Source organism: Rhineura floridana, chromosome 12 (genome assembly GCF_030035675.1).
Source record: "Rhineura floridana isolate rRhiFlo1 chromosome 12, rRhiFlo1.hap2, whole genome shotgun sequence".
Classification (NCBI taxonomy): Eukaryota; Metazoa; Chordata; class Lepidosauria; order Squamata; family Rhineuridae; genus Rhineura; species Rhineura floridana.
The window spans coordinates 14,289,278-14,314,761 of NC_084491.1; the positions used below are offsets into that span (position 1 = coordinate 14,289,278).

Sequence of the window (25,484 nt, forward strand, 5' to 3'; positions counted from 1 at the left end):
CTGACACTCTCCTCCAGTCATCCGGCACTTCACCAGTCCCCCATAATTTTGGAAAGATAATAGACAGTGGTAATAGACAAGGGATTTCCTTCCAGAGATATGAGTGGCATCTTGAAAGTGCCCTCCATGTGAAGAAGAGGCATTATTGGGTAGTCACGGATTGGGAGTCAGTGGTGGGAAGGGCCATAGCTGAGTAGTAGAATGTCTGCTTTGCATGCAGAAGGTTCCAGTTTTAATCCCAGGCATCTCCAGGCAGGGCTGGGAGAGACCCCTGTCTGAAATCTTGGAGAGCTGCTGCCAGTCAGATTAGACCAGCCTTTCCCAACTAGTGGGCCACCAGATGTTGTTGGACCACAATTCCCATCTTTCCTGACCATTGGCAATGCTGGCTGAGGCTGATGGGAGTTGTGGTCCAACAACATCTGGTGGCTCACTAGTTGGGAAAGGCTGGATTAGACAATACGGAACTAGGGAGACCAATGGTCTGACTCAGAACAAGGCACCTTCATATGTTCCTAAGCACCTTCGGGATGTGAAAAAAGATTTAATTATTTTTGGAGATGGGGAGGGGGGAGCAATGAGGTCTTTAGTGTTAGATGGTAACAGATAATACAGATGTTTAAAAAGAAATGATTCTGATTTCTGTTATTAAATATCCGACAAGGGATAAGGTGTGTGCATAAGGAAAAATACACACACAAGCTAGAACAGCCAAACAGAATTTCACAGCACAGCACAATGCCACATGATGAGCTGATAATTTATTATTATTATTATTATTTTACCTTTACAGTACAATGAGTGGTAATAACATGAACAGCTGTGTGGCCAGGCCTTGTCTGTAATGGTCAGCTTTTCCATTACAGAAGAATCCCTGTGGTGTTAAGAGAAGACAGTCTGAAGCCTTGCCATCCACGTGCATGGATGGCGACTGCTGAATCTGGGACGGCACAGGACCACGTGCCGAGAGAACGGCTGCTTGAAGAGAGAGTGGGCAGCATGGAAGAGATGATGCCATTCTCAGACTAGTAAAAACAGCAAAAGGGGAGTAGTCTGATCACAGAGACAGACTGAGCTTTCTGTAGCTGAAAAGTTGCTGTAAGGTTTTCCTGTTGTTTCCTCCAACCATGAAAAGTCCAAGGCAATTTTTGGAAAAGTTAAGCGTTCCCTGGAGAAGAGAGTCTTAGAGACCTATGGACTGTTTTGTTGACAAATTTTCAGGTTGAGATCAGGAAGCACATGAAATTCAGGCAGTGACAGTCCTACAGAAGAACCAGTGCAACTCCAGAATCCAAAGAACATAGACCATGCAAGGCTGCTTCAAGCCATCCTTATCATCCAATGTCTATCATTATGACTGTAAAACGCCTCTCCCCACTCCTATACCAGCCATACTTTTAAAAGAGGAGTGGGGAACCTTTTATTGTGTGTGTGTCAATGATCATATTCCCTCAAGGGTAATCTGAAGGGGTCTGCATTCTTGTGATGTGGCAGTGATGGCCATCAACTTGGATGGGTTTAAAAGAGTACTAGACAAATTCATGGAAGATAAGGCTGCCAATGGCTACTAACCTTGATGATTATGTTCTAACCCCACTGTCGGAGGCAGCATGCTTCCAAATACCAATTGCTGGAAAGCACAGGATGGGAAAGTGCAGTTGCACTCACATCCTGCTTGTGGGCTTCCCACAGGCATCTGGTTGGCCACAATGAGAACAGGGCACTGGACTAGATGGGCCACTGGCCTGATCTAGCAGGGCTTTTCTTATGTTCTTATGGCGGGTGGATGTGATACCTCCTGTTCCTTCTTTCTCTTTGCCCATCACCCCCTTTCTCTCTGTCTCTCTGTCACCCCATACTTGTCACCCACATGAAACTAGGCCAAAAGCCACATGAAATTATGGCAAAAGATGTGTTGCCCATCCCTGTTTTAAGAGCCATAAACGATTGGTTTCCATATTCATGATGGAGCACCAGGCCCTTGCTATCCTCCCATTGTGCATGTGGTCTAATGCAAGGATTGGGAACTTCAGGCCCAGGGGCCCAATGTGGTTCCCCGGACTTTCCATCTGGCCTTTGGGACTCTCCCCAGGCCATATCCCTCACTGGCCCTGCTTCCTACCCCAAATACTATTGCCTGGCTGTACTGTGTTCTTGAACACCTCTTGTTTGTCTGGATGGAGGCTACAGATGTGTGTGTGAGCATCTGTAGAAACTAGCCTATCCTACAAAAGTAAAGATAACATTCTTTGTTCTGCCTGCTTTGGTCTCTGGCCCCACCCACCACTGGTATGTGGGCCCTGGAAGGTAACCCAGAAGGAAACGTGGCCCTCTCAGGCTGAAAAATGTTCCCTGCCCCTGGCCTTATGTGTCATGGAAGACATGTATGGATACCTGGTTTCCATTATCCTTCCCCCTTAAAAAAGTAAAAATAAAGGGCAGGAGTTCCATGGCAGAGCACATGCACTGTGTGCTTGTGATTAGAGGCTCAAATCCTGGCATCTCCAATTAAAAAAGAATTCTAGATGGCAGGGAAGCTCTCTGCCAGAGACTTTCACTGAAGAGTCAGTCAGTTAGATGTCACTGCACTAGAAACACCAGTGGTCTAGCATCTCATACAGATGTGTCCAGGCCCGGCTCCAAAGGGCGGCCAGGTGGGGCCCTGGCCAAGGGCCCCTGGGGCTAAAGGGGCCCCTGAAGGGCCTCTCTGCTCCCCTTCCATGATCCACAGCAGAATCGCTGCCACGGGTCACAGGGCAGGAGCTTCTGAGCCACCCACCATTCCCTCACTCCACCCTACCTTTCTCTGAGCTATTTTTTGCAGCTGTGTGCGGTGCACGTGCAGGGTTGCCATTAACCAAGCCTCTGTCATTATCTTGGTTGATGGCAGCAATGCGCACGCATAACATGCATGCGTGCCATCAACCAAGATGGCGGCAGAGGCTTCCGCCACTTAGGGAAACCTCAGCCACCATCTTGGTTAATTGCAACCCTGCGCACACACTGCACGCAGCCGCAAAAGCAGAGAAAGGTAGGTTGAGTGAGGGAATGACGGGCGGCTCAGAAGCTCCCACCCTGCGATCCGTGGTAGCAATCCTGCCATGAATCACAGAAGGGGAGCACCAGGGCTTGGGGCATGCTGGTGCCCAAGGGCCCTGGCATGCCTGGGGCCGTCCCTGGATGTGTCATATGTTTGTGCAACTTGCACTCTTAACAGATGGATGTCAAGAATAGCTAACTTTGACTTAAAGTTGGTCAAGCTAAAATGGTTCAACCAGAGGGAATTCTGGGAGCTTTGTTGATCCCTGGGATACTCTGCTGGAGAACTCCAAGGCTTTAGTGCCAGACAGGAAATTTGCTAATGTCAAGAAGATGCAACTGAACTTTATCTGTTATCTCTTATCTGCTTCCTGAGATCAAAGTCAGGGAGAGTGGGTATTGCAGATCAGGACCACTGGGTGGGACTGTCTAGCCTCCCTTATCTTCAAAGGAGGTGATCACGGAAGGGAAGCCTAGGATGGCTAATTGGCCCCCTCCCTGTTGCCAGCTAAACCCCATAAAATGAAGGGTGATCCTTCAGTTACTTGTTCCCATTTCCTATTTCCATCTACCTTGACTTACCGACAGTGCGGGTAAGCCATTGGGGAATGAGGCATTTAACTTGAAGTAAGTGTAGCTAAGTTAGATCAGGTTTGTTGTATTCCCTTTGTCAGCTTGAATCTCTCACTATTGCTATGCCAATGTATCTCTTGTTAGCCCAGTTGAGGGCAATTAGCTTTAAAGGAACCAGATGCTGCTCTCTTTTTGTATGTACCTTTCTTTCTTTTAAATAAACTACCCTTTTATTAATGGTGTGTATTGCTTGGAACTTATGACTCTAAAATCTAGTCCTTGATCACTGGTCGCTACTGACTACCGTTAGTTAATGTGGGTTAATGCTCTAGAGCAGACGGAGTAACAATAGGTCTGCTCTAGGATCTCAGCGCTCTGAGGTCCCCTTTCTCAGAGTAGGGAGCTAATAAAGGGGTGGTGGCAGTCGTACCGTAAAACTAATCCTGGAAGAGGGAGAGTTTGCCTGGGAAGCAGTGGCCCAAGGGAATTGGGACTGTTCTCAGAAGCAAAGAACCCCCTTGCGGCACTGAGGTCAAGGGACCCCAGGGGGGCAATCTTTGACAACAGGGACACTCTCACATGCTTGCTGCAAGAATAAATGACCTTGGAGTGATTTTTCCATCTGCATTATAGTTATGCAGCTCAATACGCCCTCAGCTGCCCCATCATAACAAAAAGAAGAGGAAACAAACATAGGGAGCCTCTTTAAGGGCAGGACAAAAGGCTACGTTGCAATCACAGGGTCACCGAGCAAGGCTCTGGTGGGGCTGGAGAAAGCAGTGTAAGAAAGAACTGATGTATGGGAAGAGGTAGCTAATTCTTCCCTGTTATATCTGGCTCACCCAACCCTGGCCACTTGTATCCCATCCTGTCTCCCCTGTTGGGTTCTAAGTCGAGAAATAAGCCTGGCTCGCAGAAAGCGTCAGGCAAGGGAAGAGTTAAGTAAAGCCCCTCTGACCCACCCATTCCCCTTTGCAAACGCCCCTGCATGTTTATTATTGTTATTATTGTTACCCAGCAAGTAGGAAAGGGGGGTGATTCAGTTCAGTCCACAATACCATATTACTAGCAGAAACCAGTAATGATTTGAAATGAGTGCTGATGAAAGTTAAAGAGGAAAGCACAAAAGCAGGACTACACCTGAACATCAAGACTAAAATAATGACAACAGAAGATTTGTGTAACTTTAAAGTTGACAACGAGGACATTGAACTTGTCAAGGATTATCAATACCTTGGAACAATCAATAACCAAAATGGAGACAATAGTCAAGAAATTAGAAGAAGGCTAGGACTGGGGAGGGCACCTATGAGAGAACTAGAAAACGTCCTCAAATGCAAAGATGTATCACTGAACACAAAGTCAAGATCATTCAGACCATGGTATTCCTGATCTCTATGTATAGATGTGAAAGTTGGACAGTGAAAAAAATGGATAAGAGAAAAATCTACTCATTTGAAATGTGGTGTTGGAGGAGAGCTTTGCGCATACCATGGACCACGAAAAAGACAAATAATTGGGTGTTAGAACAAATTAAACCAGAACTATCACTAGAAGCTAAAATGATGAAACTGAGGTTATCATACTTTGGACACATAATGGGAAGACATGATTCACTGGAAAAGACAATAATGCTGGGAAAAACAGAAGGGAATAGAAAAAAAGGAAGACCAAACAAGAGATGGGTTGATTCCATAAAGGAAGCCACAGACCTGAACTTACAAGATCTGAACAGGGTGGTTTATAAACCGATGCTCTTGGAGGTCACTGATTGTTAGGGTTGCCGTAAGTCATTATCAACTTGAAGGCACATAACACACACACCACGTTTTAATCGGACACTGCCCAATTCACACTTCTTGAAACAATATGCAAACTGGAACATGGCCATCCTGAAAAATTCACAGTTCTCTGAATGTTGCAATGCAGTTCTCTTTTGCAATGTGTACAAAAGTGTGCATATTAGGGCAGTGATGGGGAACCTGGGGCCCTCCAGATTTGGATGAACTTGATGAACTACAGCTCTCATCATTCCTAACAACTGGCCATTCTGGCTGGAGCTGATGGGTGCTAGAGTCCAACAACATCTGGAAGGCCAAAGGTTCTGCATCCCTGAATTAGGACAAAGTGTGAATAAAAATGGTGTTCCTCTTTTAGGTGGGTGGGGTAGGATGTGCCCTTTTTATATTAGTGCAGGATGAGCACTTTTAGTTAATAATGTTTTTGTGTCTTTTGATGTATTTCAAATTTGGTTACTGTATGCTTTTTAAAAAATTGTAAGTTGCTTTGAGACAAACATTTGGTAGTAAGTGACAAATAAATGCAATAAATAAATGGACATACAAAAATAACATACAAAAATGCATTGTCCAGAAAAACTGCAAGCAAAATGTGTATATTTGGAGAAATTTGCACTAAGTTCTGATGAATTTTCATGAGGTCTTTAAAAACGCATACAATTGCAAACTGATGCAGAAATGTGGAGAACTGAACTTAAGAGTGGAAAAATGAGAGAAACCAACATGAAGAGCTTCATGGGTTTAGAAACATGTTTTTCCTGATCTACAGGGGTATTGTTAAGCCCCAGATCTTTCGTGTCTGGCCTGGATCTCCTACCCCTTTTTGAAAACCAGTGGATCCGATGTAGTACTAAGTTAAAGTCACTTAGCGGTATACCTGTTCTGCTGGTGAATTGTTTTGCGCCAACAGAACATTGTTGCGCAAGAGAATGCCTGCTGGTACCTTTGCCATGCAATACATTATGTAGTCTGTTACGCAACAGGTGTCCATGAGTACTGTTGCATTGGATCTCTCTGTTGCGCAACATTCACAGAATTGTAGTAGAGTTGGAAGAGTGTATAAGGACATTGAGTCCAACCCCATGCTCAATGCAGGAATTCAACTTAAAGCATACCCCAACAGGTAGCTGTCCAGCTGCCTCTTGAATGCCTCCAGTATTGGAGAGCCCATTAGCTCCGTAGGTAATTGGTTGCATTGTCGTACCGTTCTAACAGTTAGGAAGTTCTTCCTGATATTCAGCTGAAATCTGGCTTCCTGTAACTTGAGCCCCTTATTCCGTGTCCTGCTCTCTGGGATGATCGAGAAGAGATCCTCGCCCTCCTATGTGTGACAGAAGTACTTGAAGAGTGTGATCATATCTCCCCTCAGTCTTTTCTCCTTGAGGCTAAACATGCCCAGTTCTTTCAGTCTCTCCTCATAGGGCTTTGTTTCCAGTCCTCTGATCATCCTCGTTGATTTCATTTTCCTAGGTGTAGAACTTTGCACTTATCCCTGTTAAACTGCATTCTGGGTTCAGCCCAATGCTCCAGCCTATCAAGATCACTTTGAATTTTGTTTCTGTCTTCCAAGGAATTAGCTATCCTTTGCAATTTTGTATCATCTGCAAATTTGATAAGCATTCCCTGCACCTCCTCATCCATGTCGTTAATAAAAATGTTGAAGACAGCAGTGGGCTGAGGATTGAGCCCTGCAGCACCCTGCTCATTACCTCCTCCCACTTTGAGAAGGAACCATTCATAAGCACTTTTTGAATACGAAACTGTAGCCAACCTGACAGTTGTTCCATCCAGCTCACATTTAGGTAGCTTGCTAATCAGAATATCATGGAGCACTTTGTCAAAAGCTTTGCTGAAGTCAAGATATATTATGTTCATAGCATCCCCATAGTCTACCAGAAAAGTTACCCGATCCAAAGATGAGATAAGATTAATCTGGCAGGATTTCTTCTTGATAAATCCATGTTGGCTCTAAAACTCACCTGTCCACTAGTGCAAGTGCACTAGCAGACAGAGATCACTTTTAGTTCTTTCTTTCTTTTAGTTTGCTTACAGGTGAACTGGGCACAGTGCAAATCACAGTTCTAGTAAGACCTCAGCCACCCACCATCTTAATTCATCCAGAGGCATTTAACACATATAAATCAGCATATGTAAATTGTGACGTGGGAGTGTGCCCCAAGTCCTTTTAAGAATGCTCCTGTACTGTGCCAACCTAGACTTTCATCAACACCTCAGAAACTAGTGGGATTAATCTGAGCACAAGACAATGAGAACTAGAGGATGTTTTCCTACACATGAGGCACAAAATGCCAACACATTGATGGAACAGGCACCAAATCAACCAGAAGCCAAAATGTGCTGGTAGATACATGAGCCAAGCCCTCTGCTCCTCCATCTCCTGCACAGAGCACAGAGCACTTAACTTATTTCCCATCTTCTCCCATCCCCAAAGATGTAGGCTTGAACAGTTAGGCCAGTGTAAACTGATTCATCAGGATAGAATGGAATGCCCTTGAATTAACCCCAGGCATTTCAGCCCTTAGCAAATGGAAAGGCAGAGGCAGAGGAGTTGGCTTGCATGAGTAACACATGAAGCATCGCAGAGAGAGCTGACGTCTGTCTAGCCTGATCCATGCTTTCCCCTAGCCTCGGTTCTGAGAATGCAAATGCAGCCCTCGGAGAAGCCAATGACTGCCAAAGCCAACTTGGACATTTTGTGCCTTCCCCAAATTGCGTCATCCCCTGGGGAACCCTGCTGGAGTACAAAAAGCCTCCCACACATTCAAGGAAGAGGGTAAAAGACATTCTAATCATGCTGGGTGTTTCTCTAATCCAACATCCCAAAATACACGTATGGAGAAATTTAGGGTGAAGTACAGTAGTACACATTATTATTATTGATACCCAAAGGTCTTCAGGAGACTTATAACAATGTTAAAAACAAATTTTATTTATTGATTTATTGGATTTATATCCCACCCTTCCTCCCCATAGGAGCCGAAATATATCATACTATAACAAACAAACTCTTCCAACAAGCCTTTTAAGTAGAGACCTTATCCCAGTCTGTGTCTGTGTTGGAATTGCTTTTTAATATATATTTTAAATCTTTTTTAAAAAATGTTTTAAATGCTTTTTTTAAAAAAAGTTTTTAAAGATGTTTTGGTTTAAGATGCTTTTAATGGTTGTTTTGTTTTAATATATTTTAAAGTCTGTTTTTATGATGTTTAAAGGTGTTTTTAGTGCTTTTATTTGCTGCCCTGGGCTCCTACTGGGAGAAAGGGCGGGATATAAATCTAATAAATAAATAATAAATAAATAAACAAACAAATATATCATACTATAAAAACAAAACAAGCCACCAAAGTAAGTTGAACTTTGGAATAACAGGTTGTTCCTCTTTCTAAGAGAAGCTGGCTGTGCAGAGTGTAGATTGACTCTAGCCTTTGTGATAATCACTGAACACTCCCTCCCATCTCTCTTGTCAGCTGTGCAGAACGCTCATTGACTGGCTCTTTGGACAATGATGAAGTCACATTCCCCCCCCCCCCGGAACAATGCCAAATTAGCATATAGATTGGAGTGGCAAGATGCAAAAGAGGACAGGGTTCATGTTCCTTGCACAGTTGCACAGAGGAGGAAACTTCAGCAAGTGTGACTTGCCATGAAAACTGCACTCCTGAAAATTCCTCTTCTGAATCTACACAACTGTTAGAGGAGCAGGAGCCCTGTTCTGGGATTTTTTGCATCTGGCCACTCTAACTTAAATGTATAAACATAGTAGGCACCTTTAAACAGAAGATGAAAAAGACAATTGGTATAGGGCAAAATCCTCACTGGAATCAGAGCTAGGTATATGAGTATAAGGGGTGTGTGGAAAGTTTGCCCCACAGCAGAAAAACCCACACTTGGTTGTGGTAGCAGGATTATCTGTCTACATCCATACATTATCAAGTGAAGAAACGGAATGATAGAGCTAATACCGCCTACCTGCTCTAGGATCCAGCCCTCCACATAGATCACATTCGCACCTTACACTGAAATAACTATTATGCCACTTTAATAGCCATGGCTTTCCATAAAGAATCCTGGGAACTGTAGTGGTTTAACAATCAATCCCTCTTCCTAGGGAACTCTCAACAGCCTTAACAAACTACAGTTCCCAGGATTCTTTGAGGGAAGCCATTACTGTTAAAGTGTATTATACTGCTTTAAATGTATGGTGCTGATGTGGCCACTGATTCAGGGATCCTGGTGTGGAAAACACCCACTCCAAAGTCTGCCTACAACTATAACCCTCTCACTGCCTCCAGCCTGGCATTGGGCCAGATTCACAGAACCCAAGACTGCAGAAGTGGTCTAAAGGTGCATCGTGCCTTGATTCATATTTTATTGTTCACTTATCTACATTCTTCTAAATGGAACTGGAACATTATGTGCCCTGACTATAAGAGTGGTTCACTCAATGAACGGGATGGGATTTGTTTTCACAGGTCTCAGCAATGCTGCTGAGGCTTCGGGGGCTAATTCCAAGAGGCACTTACCTCTATCTGGTTCAGGAGGGAGTCATCGAACCGGAAGCCAGGGATTCTCTTTTCACTGCAGACCACGCCCACATCCTCAGTGTGTTTGCAGTCTGACACGCCCCAGCCATTTGATTTGCAGAAGGCCAACGAATCTTCCCTGCCGGTGCAGCCGACATTGTCTAACAAGATTGTGCCTGCAGAGGAAAGACAAGGACAAAAAGTTTCCTCAAACTGGGCCGCACATTTCAATTAGTGTTGCTGAACACTCATATATCTTCCTTCCAAAGAATCCTGAGTACCACACTTGGAATACTGTGTACAGTTCTGGTCACTAGACCTCAGAAAGGACATCGTAGAACTGGGAAAGGTGCAGAAAATGACAAGGGAATGGAGCAGCTCTTTTATGAAGACAGGCTACATTGGTTTGGGGCTTTGGGGTCAAGAAAAGAAGGTGAATAAAGGAGAAGATGCTGCAGGAGAGCTGGCAAACCTGTGATACTCCAGATTGGGGGGTGGGTTGGACTTCAGCTCCCATCAGCCTCAGCCAGCATGTCCAATGGTCAAAAATGATGGGAGCTGTAGTCCTACAACATCTGGAGGGCAACAGCCTCCCTAGCCCTGTAATAAAGATGTATCATCATCATCATCATCATCATCTTATTAAATTTATATCCTACCCTTCCTCCTGAAGGAGTCCAGGCTAACAAGCACATTTTCAACAAAACATTTTAACAACAAAAAATTCTAAAAACAATGAAAAACATTCTACAAGCAGTTGCAGATAAAAACATTCTTATATCTAGAAATTGTATTAGTTCGTAAAAAATAGGGAGAAGTCTTTCTTCCTCTTTCATAACTTGGGGTCATCCGGTGAAGCTGAATGGCAGGAGACCCAGGAGAATCAAAAGGAACTAAATGCAGTTAAATGACGGAATCCATTGCCACAAAATGTAGCAAAGGCTGCCAGCTTCGACAGCTTTAAAAGGGAGACAAGACTATCAATGGCACGTAGACAGGATGGCTATATAGTACCTCCAGTCTCAGTTTTTTGTTGTTATGTGCCTTCAAGTCGATTACGACTTATGGCGACCCTATGAATCAGTGATCTCCAACAGGATTTGTTGTGAACCACCCTGTTCAGATCTTGTAAGTTCAGGTCTGTGGCTTCCTTTATGGAATCAATCCATCTCTTGTTTGGCCTTCCTCTTTTTCTACTCTGTGCTGTTTTTCCAGGCATTATGGTCTTTTCTAGTGAATCATGTCTTCTCTTGATGTGTCCAAAGTAGGATAACCTCAGTTTCATCATTTTAGCTTCTAGTGATAGTTCTGGTTTAATTTGTTCTAACACCACTTTTTTCACTGTCCAACTCTCAGTATGTCTCTGAATGCCACTGGCTGGGGAAAATGAGCAGGAGAGTACTATTGCGCTCATGTCCTGTTTGTGGGCTTGCCATGGGAGTATGATTGGCCACGGTGGGAAATAAGATGCTGTATGATAGTCCTTTGGTCTGACCCAGCAGGGCTATTCAAAGAGGCGCATGGACACTCAGCCATGCATTCAGACTAGGCACACATCTGTATCCGGAACGGGCACAATTCAAAGGGTCCCTGTCTTCTAGCATGGCTATCTCCTCCAACAAAATGAGGGCTGGTTCACAAGAATATGCTGGATAAGTTCCACAGCATCAAGTCTCCAGTTTCTAATAGTGGTCAGCCAGATGCCCTCAGTGTCTTCTTCTGGTTCTGTGTGGGAACCCAGGGGGCCAATAATGGTCAGTGGGACAGCGCTTCACACCTCTACCCAGCAGGGAGAGGGAGAGGGGAAGGGGTGAGGTGCAGGGAGCACAGAGCAATGCGGTGCGCTGCCGCCAATGCAACACTCCTGCTGCTGCTGTGCCCGCACTACTTTGTGACCCCTGCACTTTGCTTTGTGACCCCTTCCACTCTCAGTAAGCAGTAGCAACATTTGCTGTCCAAAAGCTAGGTGTACAACATTGCCATACCTTTGCCACCCCATGGGGTGCTACTGGATGGGGCACAGTGAAGCAACAGCAGGTCGTAGTAAGCAACTTGTTTCAGCAACATCTGGAATCAGACTAAGACCTTTTATGACATCCAGAACCTCCTCACAGGCTCCACATCCCCCCTCCTTGAGAAATAGAAGGTGTTAAAGGGACAGGCCTCTGTCCTGGAGCCCTACGCTCTATCATTCCTCCAGGAGCTCATGCCCTGATGCCTCCTTTAGTACACCCGCTCCATGGAGGAGCCTAGGAAGCTGCCTTATACAGAGTCAGACCAATGGACCAGCTAGCTCAGTAAAGTCTACACTAACTGGCAGCAGCTCTCCAGGGTTTCAGACAGGGAACCTCTCCCAGCTCTTTCTGGAGATTCTGGGAATTTAAACCTGGGACCTTCTGCAACATAGATGCTCTGCCACTGAACGATGGCCCTTCCTCTAGTGTGAGGCTCCTGGTATGTTGGCCTCTTGCTTGGCCTGGGCTTTGAGGCAGCATCTTCTAGTCCAGGCTCAGGGTTCTCTGGCTAGAGTGGCCATGTATCCTACTACAGAGGACGTTCCTCTCTTTGAAAGGCTATCTGGTCCACGCCCAGTTTAAAGATAAAGAAGAGCCTTAAAAAGGGGAGAGCAGGAGGAGTCTTGGAGTTGCCCATCAACAGTGAGCCTCTGGACCGGTCATGGTCAGTGGGGTGTCAAAGCATTGCACACCTGGCTTCCGAATAGCAAATGCTGCTGCCGCTTACTGAGAGGGGGAGGCATGGGGGGCACTGTTATGATCCAATCTGCTGCTCCTGCCACCATGCCCACCCCTCCCTAACCTCTCGGTAGGCAGCAATGACTCTTGCTATGTGGAAGTCAAGCACTGCCGCACCTTCAAGTCTGCATTGACCACTACAGCAAACTGAGCAGGCACAAAGGGATCTGATCAGATTCTAATTGGGTGAGCAACTATATGCCTGAACAGGACTTTAATTGGTTTATTTATTTATTTATTTTATTATTTAATTTGTATCCCCCCCTTCCTCCCAGCAGGAGCCCAGGGCGGCAAACAAAGCGCTAAAACACTTTAAAACATTATCAAAACAGCGTTAAAAACATTAAAAAAAACTTTTTTTAACAGAGTTAAAAACATATTAAGCAATTCCAACACAGACGCAGACTGGGATAGATCTCAACCTAAAAGGCTTTTTGAAAGAGGAAAGTTGAGCATCAACATGTCTCAGATTGTTTCTGATGCTCCCCCAACAACCCAAGGACTCCTCATCTGGGGGGGAAGATGTGGTACTCTTCACAAGGGAAACTGTTTCACCTGCAGCTTATTTCAGGGGAATATTGGGACATCAAGCATCCATAAGCTGTGACCTACTGGGGCATCAGGCATCAAGCTCTTGCCAAGCTGCAAATGGCCAATGAGTTCGTCCTTCCAGTTTAGGTTTCATGCAGTACAAGCCCTCGCCTTTGTTATTCCCTGATCCTTTCTGTGCCAATCAGCTGATGGCGTTGCATCAGCTTACAAGGGTCAGGATATAGCGACCTTAATTACAAGTCCCTCCTGCTGAATCCTGTAAGGGTGTCACTTCACCAGGCAGCGGTGTCACCAAGTCCCATTCATTATGCTGATTAGTCCACAGCAGTCTCCAATTATTCAGGCTGAAAATCATCCTTTATTTAGCAGCTTCAACATTTATCTAAAGGCACCAGCTCTTCAATAAATCACTCTAGACAGAGTTCAATTTATCCACTGAGGCATCTCAGATTGAGTCATCTAAATGGAGAGGGGAATATTTTTAGGAAGTGTGGTGAAGTGGTTAAAGTTTTGGACTTAAGCGTGGGGAGTCTTGGATTTGAATCCCCACTCAGCCATTACTAGATGACTGAGGTAGGTCAGACCATCTTGCTGCCTGAAACAGAGTCAAAAATGACACTCCACCTCTACTCCAGCCAGGGCTTCTACCTTTTCCAAAAATTACTGCACCATTCAGAAACAAATATCCACCTTTTATTTATATTTCACTCTTCATGGTGTTGTCTGAAACAGATCACTTTACCCTGAACCACGACAGGACCAACATCAGATTAGGCTGAGAAACAGTGACTGGCCCAAAATGGAAATGGACTGCCTTCAAATCGATTCCGACTTATGGCGACCCTATGATGCTCACTGGATGACCTTGGGCCAGTCACTGCCTGTCAGCCTCAGAGGAAGGCAATGGTAAACCACCTCTGAATACTGCTTACCATGAAAACCCTATTCATAGGGTTGCCTAAAGTGATCTGTTTCAGACAGCACCCTGAAGGGTGAAATATAAATAAAAGGTAGGAATTTGTTTCTGAATGGTGCAGTAATTTTTGAAAAAGGTAGAAGCCCTGGCTGGAGTAGAGTGCCATTTTTGACTCTGTTTCAGGCAGCAAGATGGTCTGACCTACCTTGCAGGCTTGTTGTGAGGCTAAAAAGGTGGTGGGACTGTGCACTTCACCTCATGTTATTTGGAGGAAGGGTAGGATAAACATGCAAGTGAAAGAAATAATGCATCTCTCCTAGTTAATGCCAGCATTCTGAATTGGGAATACCCTCTCTTGGGGAATCTGAAGAAAAGCTACAAGCTTTATTCCACCAGTGTGAGCTGTCAGAAAGAAAGTGGGACAGTTGAAGGCAGCTATCTGTGGAGCCTGGTGGGTCTAATGTCAGTGGGGCAGTAAATCTGCTCTGGAGTTTAGTCCGAACTTTCAAGAAACTGTCCAACGTGCTGAAACCCAGACTAAAACTCGGAGCAGACTCACTGCCCTGCTGACATCAGACCCATCAGCTTCCACTGGCGAAAACCCAGACAGGAGTAGGAAAATCTACAGTATCCAAAATCCTGAATAAACAGGTGCGGATTTTTGCCACTCTCTCTCTAGTAAAGAGATATATTTAACTATAAAAATCTGAGTTTTAATTTTTTGCTAATATAGGGGTAGGGAACTCGAGGTCTGGGGGTCAAATAAGGCTCTCCGGATCTCTTTATCCAGCTCTTGGTACTAGGGGGAAGGGCTGTAGCTCAGCGGTAGAGCATCTGCTTTGCATGCAGAAGGTCCCAGATTCAATCCCCAGCATCTCCACGTACAGCTAGGAGAGAGTCCCTGCCTGAAACCCTGGAGAGCCACTGCCAGTCAGTGTAGGCAGTGCTGAGCTAGATGGACCAGTGGACTAGATGGACTCCATATAAGGCACCTTCCTATGCTTTCTCTGGACAGAATGTGTTCTTGAACTGTAGTAATGCCTCTTACTTGCCCAGATGAAGAGAGGAATGTATGTGTGTGTGAGAGAGATGTGTGTGTAGCAGTAGTGTAGTGTCGAATTCAGAAGTTCGGGGCCCCGTCATGATAGACACAGCAACACACCCCTTTTTTGCCACCAGGTTGACAATGAGATCCTTGTTAATGCCTTCTCCTACAACAACAGATGTCCTTAGGAACCAATAAGGACGAAAGGGGACATTGTTAGCTACTGAGAAGAGTCTTCATAGTGACTGACTCACTTTCTTTCATGCTGATTGGCTCATAGGATGCTGGAGACCTAGGAACCCTGTTCCTAAAAAGTAAAGGATCTAAGACAACCCCCCAAGACCTCAGATTACACCCCTGGTGTGTAGAAACCACACCTTTTGTGTAGCTGGATCTTAGCCTATTCTACAAAGGTAAGAGTCACACCTGCTGCCTTGCTCATTTTTGCCTCTAGCCCATCAGTGCCAAGTGGCCTCCAGAAGGTTCTTCATGACAGAATGTGGCCCTCAGGCTGAAAAAAGTTCCCTGCCCCAGGGCTAATGTTTGTTAACAGAAGGCCAAAGAAAGCAAAGGCAAAGCAAATGCTCTTCATGTGCATGAACGAGGAAAGGACTTACCTTCTCCCTTGCCATATTTAGAACCGGGGGCCCAGGACACGGCCTCCACGTAGCCCAGCTGCCGACAGACCACGTGTGCAGCGTGGATGGAGAAATCGTCATCACATACCGTGCCCCACTCTCCATTGTAAAAGACTTCCACCCGCCCTTCATTGTGCTTCCTCTTCTGCCCAGCCAACCTCAGCTGGATTTGGGGGACTTCAGCAGGCCGCGAGGCCGGTTGCTCCTGAGGGTGTTGCTCAGGATAGTACTGCCAGTGTTCATACTGGGCAAAGGTCAGATGGCTCAGGGATGCAAAGAGGAACAACGTGAGTGAGCAGCGGCTCAGGCTAAAATCTAGGCACCTTTCCATTTTAAGAAACTGTGGTCCCCTCAGAAGCCAAGTTCTTTATCGGCTGAGTTCAGCAGAGGGTTGAGAGGTGGTTGGGCAGGTTTGCTGGAAGAAAAGAAATGAAGGGTGAAAAGGAGACATTTCAACAAATACGTTGTAAGTCACTTGGAGACCATCGGGGAACAAGCAACTAGCAAGTCTAAATGACAATAAAATAAAATATAACAACAACAATTTGTAGAGGACAGTTCTCTATTTCAAGGGCTGTTGTCCGTTATTCGAAGGGGTCCTCTGTTGGAAGGAATACTCCCACCCAAGATAAAAAATAAAAACATAAGCAAGAAAGAGCAGCGCCCTTGATGAATTTGCCCATCAGTAGTTAGCATCTTGACAGCAGATTGAGCAAGCACATAGGTCCCCAGGACAGTGTCTTTCAACTGAAATTACTGTAATAATTTCTAAATTTACATCAATACACATACATTTTATGCAAAGCTTGTCCTCTTTGTTTGGTGATGCAGTTCCTCTCTGAGTGTGCAGCATCACATAGGGACTTCTCTGTATAAGTCACAACAGATATAATACCACAGTCAGAATTTTTATATCACCTCTTGTCAGGGCTGCCTCTGGGTTTGAGGAAGCCCACAACATAGAGCCCACTGGTAGACCCCATCTTAACTTTATCTGGTGGCAGTGCTCCTTTGATTGGTGCAGGCTGGCTGCCATTTAAATGTCCCACAGTGTCCTGGAGCAAAGCTATGTTGGGGGCACTGTGGGAAATTTAAAATGGTGGCTGCTTTGCCAACCGGCACAGAGCAGTGGAAGAAAAACGAAAGGCTGAGAGCAGGAGGGCAGCTTCTAGAGGATGCCATGTGGATTCTGAGCCTGCCTTGCATCATCTCAGAGTTCTATTATTCAGTCATCTGTGGATTAATCTGCCACCCTTCAACAATACTTCCATAGTGTGTTTATGTACACACACACACACACAATAAAAAAGCAGGGTCATATTCTACAAAGTTGTCCTGTCAGTGCGAGGACTTCTGGACTTCTTCTCCCTCTCCTCTCCCCACGCCCCACAAATCTGGTCTGTGGATTTCCCCTCAACCCTCTAGAGCAGATTTGAGGGGAGGGCATGAAAGGCATGCAAGGAGAGGGAGAGGAAATCCTGTTACCCAGGTGCAAGTCCTTGCACTAACGGGACAACATTTTTTCAAAGAACTAACTTAAAATCTGAAACCCAAGGTCCTTGTCTCCTGATCTCAGATGCAGAGATGGAATGGAAGATACTCCTCTTTGGGGACTGAAGCCTTGCATTGCAGAGGTTTGAGGCCTAAGTTCTGACCCAGACTAGCCCCTTAATTAGATGATGGGATAGTTGGCAGGGATGGCTGCTGCCTATTGTGACTGGTGGGGTGGAAGGGAAGGCCCCAAACGGGAGGTGGAGCCAGAGCCAATGCCAGGCAGAGCCAACTCATTCTAGGTTTGTCCCCATTCTCTTCCCTGATGAATTTTACAAGGTTAGCCCCGAGACTGGGGAGAAGGAGGAAGCTGACAGACAGTACAGGTGGGGGCTGGCTGAGGGTAGATTGAGGTTGGTGGGGCAGTGCCCCATTTTCCCTAATGGACCAGGCTCCACTGGCCTATGGCCTAGATTGACAGATTAACAGTGCTACAATAAATGTATCTCTAGTTTTTTTTTAAAAAAATGTGATCTACAGTTTATGCAAATCTAACATTTCATCACATATTACACATTTCTGTGGTCAGTTTCTCCAGCTCCTAAATGGGAGTTGGCCTGGGCTAAACCTCAGAGGCTTGAAGGCAGGAGTCATCCCACTGCTTTCCCAGCCACCCAAGAGGCTCAGCAGGAAGTCACCGAGTTCGTCCTGCCCTCTTCCTGAGCCTGGAAAATGGCAGAGGAATCTTGCAAACCAGAGGAATCCCCAGAGCTTGCATTCAGCCTCAGGGAACTCACTGGGCCAGCAACCAAGAGAAAGTTGCAGTGGTATATAAATGCGAAAAGTAAGCTCAATAACTTAATAACTTAACTTTATTATTAATTAAATAACGTAAGGTTATTTCCGGTCTGAATCAAGCCAAAGATGCTCAATCAATTAATCCAAGATGCTTAATTAAGATGAGTTAACAATGCAGTCTTAAGCAAAATATAAAAAAACAAGTGGGAACTGCAATAAAATGTTGCGGTGTGGAGCACTCCTATTCTGATTACTCACTCCATTCCCTCTCCATCTCCTGTTTTTTTGCCCCCACCCCTCAGTTAGCTATTTTTTTGCCAATGAACACACTCAGTCTTCACTGGGGGCAGTTTTAGGGAGTGATTCTGACCCATTGTGTGTGTGTGTGTGTGTACCTAAATGCTTTTTTAAAACTTCTGCAAACTTTAGGTCAAGCCTACTAACCCCCCACTTGTAGTTGGGTGATGCCATATTGCCTGTGGAAGGATGGACACTCTGAGAACTGCGTTTGCTGTTAGTACATATGATAAAAACCAAGATCCACTGAAAGAGTGTGTTGAATTCTCCCCCCACACCCAATTAAAAACTCATGAGGAAGGATTCTAATCCTTTTAACAACTGGTGGTGCCCGGTCGACACTGTCCTGTGACAGGGTCTTTTCAGTAGTGGTTCCCTGTTTATGGAACACCCTCCTTGGTGAGCAGGGTATGTTTCCCTCATTATTAACATTCAGGAGGAATTTAAAAACATTCCTGTTCCCCCACAGCCTTGAGATTATGACCTGTGTGGCTGGTTTTTTTTTTTTTTTACATTCTTAAAGTTCTTAATGTTTGAAAAAGTTTTTCTTTTCTTTTGTTTTTAATTGTATTGTGTTTTGATGTTTGCAGCCCTGGACTCCTCTGGGAGAAAGGGTGGGGTAGGAATGTAACAAACAAAACAAACAAACAGTTTATAATGAAATACATAAACAATTCCTTTAAACTGGGAGTTAGGCCATTCTTTCTTTTCTTCCTCATGGCGAGGTTTCCCTTGCCCTGCGAATCACAGCGTTTAATAAAAGAAGGCCAATCCTTACTGAAAAAAATATGATGGTTCATAATCAAGAGAGAATCCCCTCCCCTCCCCAGCTATCCCTGATATATCATAGAATGAGTATTTCCATGACTGAATGTCTGGTTTTAACCACAGGACAAGACCAAGCTGGGCTATCTCCCCTCTCCCTTTTTGCATTCCCTGCCTATGGATCATTCTCGCCCCCAGAGCTCAGCCAACAAGTCGATTTATGGCAAGGGGGGCTTCAAAACCACAGTGACATGCTTAGAGCATCTGAAGACTCCAATTCAGGGAGGAGAGAGACGTAAAAGACAAACATGAGCCCAGCTTCTTGGCCTTGAGCTTAGCCGCCAGTTCATTTGCTGCCAATTCCCGCAGAGTTATTCCTATTGTCATCCTTGCAAACCGGCACGTGAAGTGGTCGGGAAGGCCATGTGTGGGGAAGAGTTTCCACGTGAAGTGAAGCCAAGAGGCAGCAAGAAAAGTCCCCCCACTTGACTTCCCAGAGTAGGATTACTCATCCTAGCAGCCGCCAAAACACAGGAAAGGATCAGCTCGTAAATACACATCTAGGAAAGAGGCTGTTTTCAGCAGCAAGTGTAAAACGTGATAAAGAAAAGGCACAAGGAAAGAAAGAGGAAAAAATCAGCATTTTGCTAAGTGCTGTTTTTATTTGACAGCCAGTGTGGCGTACCGGTTAGATGAGGACCTGGGAGACCAGGGTTCAAATCCGAGACATATACTGGGGCTGCATACACACCACACATTTAAAGCCCATTCCCCCCCCCAAGAAGCCTGGGAACTGTTAAGGGTGCGGGAATCATAGTTTTGTGAGGAGTAAACTACAGTTCCCAGAATTCTTAAGAAGGGGGGAAATGTATGGTGTGTATGCACCCTCTCAGCCTAACCTACCTCACAGAGTTGTTGTGAGGATAAAATGAGGAGGGGGTGAGCCATGTATACCACCTTCACCTCCTCAGGGGAAAGATGGAATAAATGTAATCATAAATTGATTTTGCTGCCTTGGCCAGCGTAATGTAAGTTAGCCTAAGAACATAAGAAGAGTGACTCCAAGGGTCCCTCTAACCCAGTTTCTTGTTTCCCACAGTGGCCAACCACGAAGCGCACAAGTATGACATGAATGCAATAGCGGCCCTCTCCTGTTCTTGTTAACCAACAACTGGTATCCCAGAGGTATATTGCTTCTGAAGCTGGAGGTTCACCTATATTTCCTAAACAGCCATTTTAGACAAGCTTTGGAAGACCTGGGCTGCTAGATCAAATGCGAGTTGCTTGCAAGGGCACAGCTTCTGTTCAGAATTCAAATGAGACACTCTTGATTTTAATGGCTGAAAGTTGGATGGGATGCCAGTTACCGAAACAGATCTGATCATGCTATTTAAGGCCAGTAACAAAGGATAAAATTGACTAGCAATCTTGTGCAGTGGATGTGGATGTGTGTGTGTGTGTGCGTGCATGAGAGAGAGAGACAGCGATTGAGATTGATTATATGTATCGATCCTCTGTAGTATATGACTTGAGAAAGATTTTATATATATATATATCAATCTTCTGCTGTAGTATATGGCTCAGCTCACTTCCCTGAGCAATCCTGCTAGTTCGATTAGCTCATTCTTTATCTGTAGCTTCCATAACTATGTCGCAGGCCCGTTTTCAAGCTGAAAAGTCTGCAAGGTTCTTGGTGTGTTGTTTCCAGAGATTAATGGCCAGTTCAAATAAACTGTTTTAAAAATTATTCAATATAGACTATATTTGTTTTGCAGTGTATTTCAGTGTGCACTTACAAGTGAGTTGTAAATGGTTCAAATCTTGTTAATTTTTTAAAAAAAGCCACTTTGCAGAGTTTTTTCCACTAAAGTTACAATATAGACATCAGCTGAAGCATCACAAGACCAATTCAACATACCAAAAGCCCCATTTGGGTGTTCAGTACTTGTGGTTACCAAGCACGAGAAGGGGTTTATGAGAATGCACAGAACAGTTCCGCCCTAGATGTAGGCCACACTTTCTGACCAATGTGTGATCAGAACCAGTCTGAAGAGGTCTGTGTACAGCTCCCTCCATAGGGACAAAAACCTTAGAATAGAATAGGATAGGATAGAATAGAATAGAATAGAATAGAATAGAATAGAATAGTAGAGTTGGAAGGGGCCTATAAGTCCAACCCCCTGCTCAATGCAGGAATCCAAATCAAAGCATTCCCGACAGATGGCTGTCTAACTGCCTCTTGGATGCCCCCAGTGTGGGAGAGCCCACTACCTCTCTAGGTAATTGGTTCCATTGTCCTATGGCTCTAACAGTTAGGAAGCTTTCCCTGATGTCCAGTCGAAATCTGGCTTCCTGCAACTTGAGCCCATTATTCCGTGTCCTGCACTCTGGGACGATTGAGAAGAGATCCCGGCCCTCCTCTATGTGACAACCTTTCATGTACTTGAAGAGTGCTATCATATCTCCACTCAGTCTTCTCTTCTTCAGGCTAAACATGCCCAGTTATTTCTGTCTCTCCTCATAGGGCTTTGTTTCTAGTCCCCTGATCATCTTTGTTGCCCTCCTCTGAACCTGTTCCAGTTTGTCTGCATCCTTCTTGAAGTACGGAGACCAGAACTGGATGCAGTATTCAAGATGAGTCCTAACCAGTGCTGAATAGAGGGGAACTAGTACTTCACGTGATTTGGAAACTATACTTCTGTTAATATAGCATTTGCCTTTTTTGCAGCCTCATCACACTTTTGGCTCATATGCAGCTTGTGATCAGTGACAATTCCAAGATCCTTCTCACATGTCGTATTGCTGAGCCAAGTTTCCCCCATCTTATAACTATGCATTTGGTTTCTTTTTCCTAAGTGTAGAATTTTGCATTTATCCCTGTTGAATTTCATTCTGTTGTTTTCAGCCCAATGCTCCAGCCTATCAAGCTGAAGTCGAGATATATTACGTCCACAGCATTCCCACAGTCGACAAGGGAGGTTACCCAATCAAAAAATGAGATGAGATTAGTTTGGCAGGATTTGTTCTTCATAAATCCATGTTGGCTCCTAGTAATCACTGCATTGCTTTCAAGGTGCTTAAAGATTGACTGCTTTATAATCTGCTCCAGAGTTTTTCCAGGGATTGATGTTAGGCTGACTGGTCTGTAGTTCCCCAGTTCCTCCTTCTTGCCCTTTTTGAAGATACGGACAACATTAGCTCTCCTCCAGTCATCCGGCACTTCACCAGTTCTCCACGATTTCGCAAAGACAATAGACAGCGGTTCTGAGAGTTCTTCAGCCAGTTCCTTCTATACTCTAGGATGCAGTTTATCAGGCCCTGGAGATTTGAACTCGTTCAAAGTGATTAGGTGTTCCTTGACCATTTGTCTATCAATCTCAAGCTCCAATCATGTTTCCTGGGAGGGTCATAGACCCTTTTTTGGGAGAAGACTGAGCCAAAGTAGGAATTGAGCACTTCTGCCTTTTCTTTGTCATCTGTTATCATTTTGCCATCATCACTGAGTAACTTTGCCACCATTTCTTTTCTGTCTTTTACTATGGATGTACCTGAAGAAAGCTTTTTTGTTGCTTTTAGCATCCCTCGCTAGCCTCAGCTCATTCTCAGCTTTAGCCTTCCTGACACCGTCCCTGCACTTCCATGATACCTGCCTGTACTCTTCCTTTGTAGCCTGGCCTTCTTTCCACTTCCTGTATGTGTCCTTTTTTGTTTTCAGGTCACCTCTAAGCTTTTTGTGAAGCCACATTGGCTTCTTCTGCTGTTTCCCCCCTTTTTTCTTTGTTGGAATTGCTTGCCATTGCGCTTTTAGAATTTCCTTTTTTAGAAACTCCCACCCATCTTGGACTCCTTTTCTCATTAAGGTGGCTTGCCATGGAACGGTACTTACAATTGATCTGAGTTTATTGAAATCAGCTTTCCTGAAGTCCAGAGTGCACGTATGGTTTCTCTCAGCTTTTGCTTCTGATAAAATCAAGAATTCAAGTATGGTGTGGTCACTTTCTCCCAGAGTTCCTGTAACTGCCACTTCATCCACCAAATCATCTCTATTGGTTAGAATGAAGTCCAGGATAGCTGATCCTCTGGTTGCTTCCTCCTCTTTCTGTAGGAGAAAGTTATCTCCAACACAAGTCAGGAATTTCTTGGAGGGGCCATGTTTGGCAGAATTTGTCTCCCAACAGATATCGAGATAATTGAAATCCCCATTACTACTACATCATGCCTCCTCGAAACATTGGCAATTTGCATTTCAAAAGTTACATTCTCATCTTCTCCTTGACTGGTGGTCAGTAGTAGACTCCAAACACCACATTCCTTTTATTACTTACCCCATTAAATTTTAATCCAGATACTCTCGGTGGAGCTACCTTGCGTAACTGAAGTTTCTGTCCCCATGGAGTGGGGAACAAATGACTACACCAATAAGCCTCCAGCGATCTCCTTACAGAAGAAATCCAAACTGGGTTAAATAACTTCTCGGAGAATCGGGGTGAGTGTAATTGCATGTGTACACTGGTTTTCCCCACCCTAGTGCTCTCCAGAGGGACCACAACACCCATCATCCTTGACCACACTGGCTGGGGCTAATGGGAATTGTAGTCCAACACATCTGGCAGGCACCAGGTTGGGAAGGCTGTTGTACATCAACAGAAAATGGTATACTGAAAGATACAACCTTTCCTGTTTTGAGAGTACCACTTAGCAGGTAATCCCTTCATAGCTGCACCTTCCATGCTGTGTGCTATTATTTTCTGCTCCCCTGAAACTTTAGACTAGGCACAGGCTGAAAAGCCATTACAACAGATCCCCTCCCTCTGCTGCCAGAGATGATGAATTAGGTTTAATAGCTTTTCAGTGTGGTTTACCCTAAAAACAACAACAGCAGTTCTTCATGTTTCAGTGCATTACAGAACCCTAGCCTGGAAGGAATCAAACATTTGTTGAAGTCCAGTTTAGGCAGGATTCTAAACCTGTAGAGGCTAGTCCATTAGGGCAAGTGGGGCACTGTCCCACCAACCCCAGTCTACCCTCAGTCAATCCCCACTGTCATGGCCCCGGCTGAGGACTTACGGCCTGGCAATTACCAAGGAATCTCCAGCCCTGCCTGCACCCCCACCGACACTGCTGTCTCAGTGAAGAGCTGACACCCACCTGCCTTTTTACTTACAATCTGCCCAGGGGGTGGCACTGGCTGGCAGCTTCTGCCTCTTTAGTTTCAATATTGCCATTGCAGAACTGAGCAAGGAGGAGGATGGAGACCAAAACTAGAATTAGATGGCTCCATGTGTCATTGGGTCTGGCTCCACCTACTGCTGGGTTCCCAGTCTTCTGCCCTACCAGTCCCAATGGGCACCAGCCACCACTGTTCTGAATATCCCCCTCCATATTTTTCTAGCATGCAGACAATGGGTGGAATCCAGTTGGTGCTTGGGTTGCCAGGTTCAGGGCTTGAGAGTGATCCTGTATCTTTAGGAGAAGAGAAAGCCAGCCAAGTGCAGGTGTTCTTGCAACAGTATAATGGGAAAAACCACAAGGTAGAATTTTCCCTTCCCTCTGCACAACTTTTAAAGATACAGGAGACCTCTTGGAGGCCAGGCCTGGCAATAAAGAGGTTTTATGTGTCTTTAAAAGTTGTGCTGGGGGAAAGGGAGAATTCCATCTTGTAGTTTTCCCATTACAATGTTGCAAGAACACCTGCACTTGGCTGACTTTCTCTTCTCCTAAATATACAGGATCAATCTCAGGCCCTGAACCTGGCAATCCTAGTTGGTGCCCTTGTGCTGGTGAAAGAACTGCTGATCCAGTAGACACCTCTGCCAGTAAAGCTTACCATAGCAAGGAAAGCTGTGAGGAGGCCACCTGTGCTCTTGCTGCCTAGATGCTAACTTCAAGGCCCCTACTTTCTCTTTTTAGGGTCATCTTTAAACCACTTTAAATTGCAAATTGCTGCAGAAATGGGGAGAATGGAATTTAAGATTGGAAAAATGAGAAACTGAGAAACCAAAAATGAACAGATTCATCCATCTCTACTTGTGAATAAATATTATAGAAGATCTTGCCTTTGGATATTGCTGGACAATATCGCACGACAAGAAGTGCCAGGACCGGCGCACCGCATGCACCTGCCTGCCATCACTTAAGATGGCGGAGGGAACATTAACCCCTTAGGGGCCTCCACCGCCATCTTGGATGATGGCATGCATACACACGCATCATGCAGGGCACACGGCCTGATGCGCTAATGTGATAGACAGGTGAAGTAGGAAGGTTTATTTAA

General features: G+C 45.0%; 1 protein-coding gene across 1 annotated transcript in view; it reads right to left on the reverse strand.

Moving 5' to 3' along the window:
* LOXL2 (lysyl oxidase like 2) overlaps positions 1-25,484 on the reverse strand; it is a 124,892-nt gene that overhangs the window by 86,088 nt on the left and 13,320 nt on the right. Inside the window, exons 2-3 of the mRNA XM_061593529.1 lie at positions 15,839-16,274; positions 9,956-10,131 (exon numbers count right to left, since the gene is read on the reverse strand). Of these exons, the coding sequence (XP_061449513.1) occupies positions 9,956-10,131; positions 15,839-16,190 (528 nt within the window). The 5' untranslated portion in view covers positions 16,191-16,274. The remainder of the gene's footprint in view (positions 1-9,955; positions 10,132-15,838; positions 16,275-25,484) is intronic.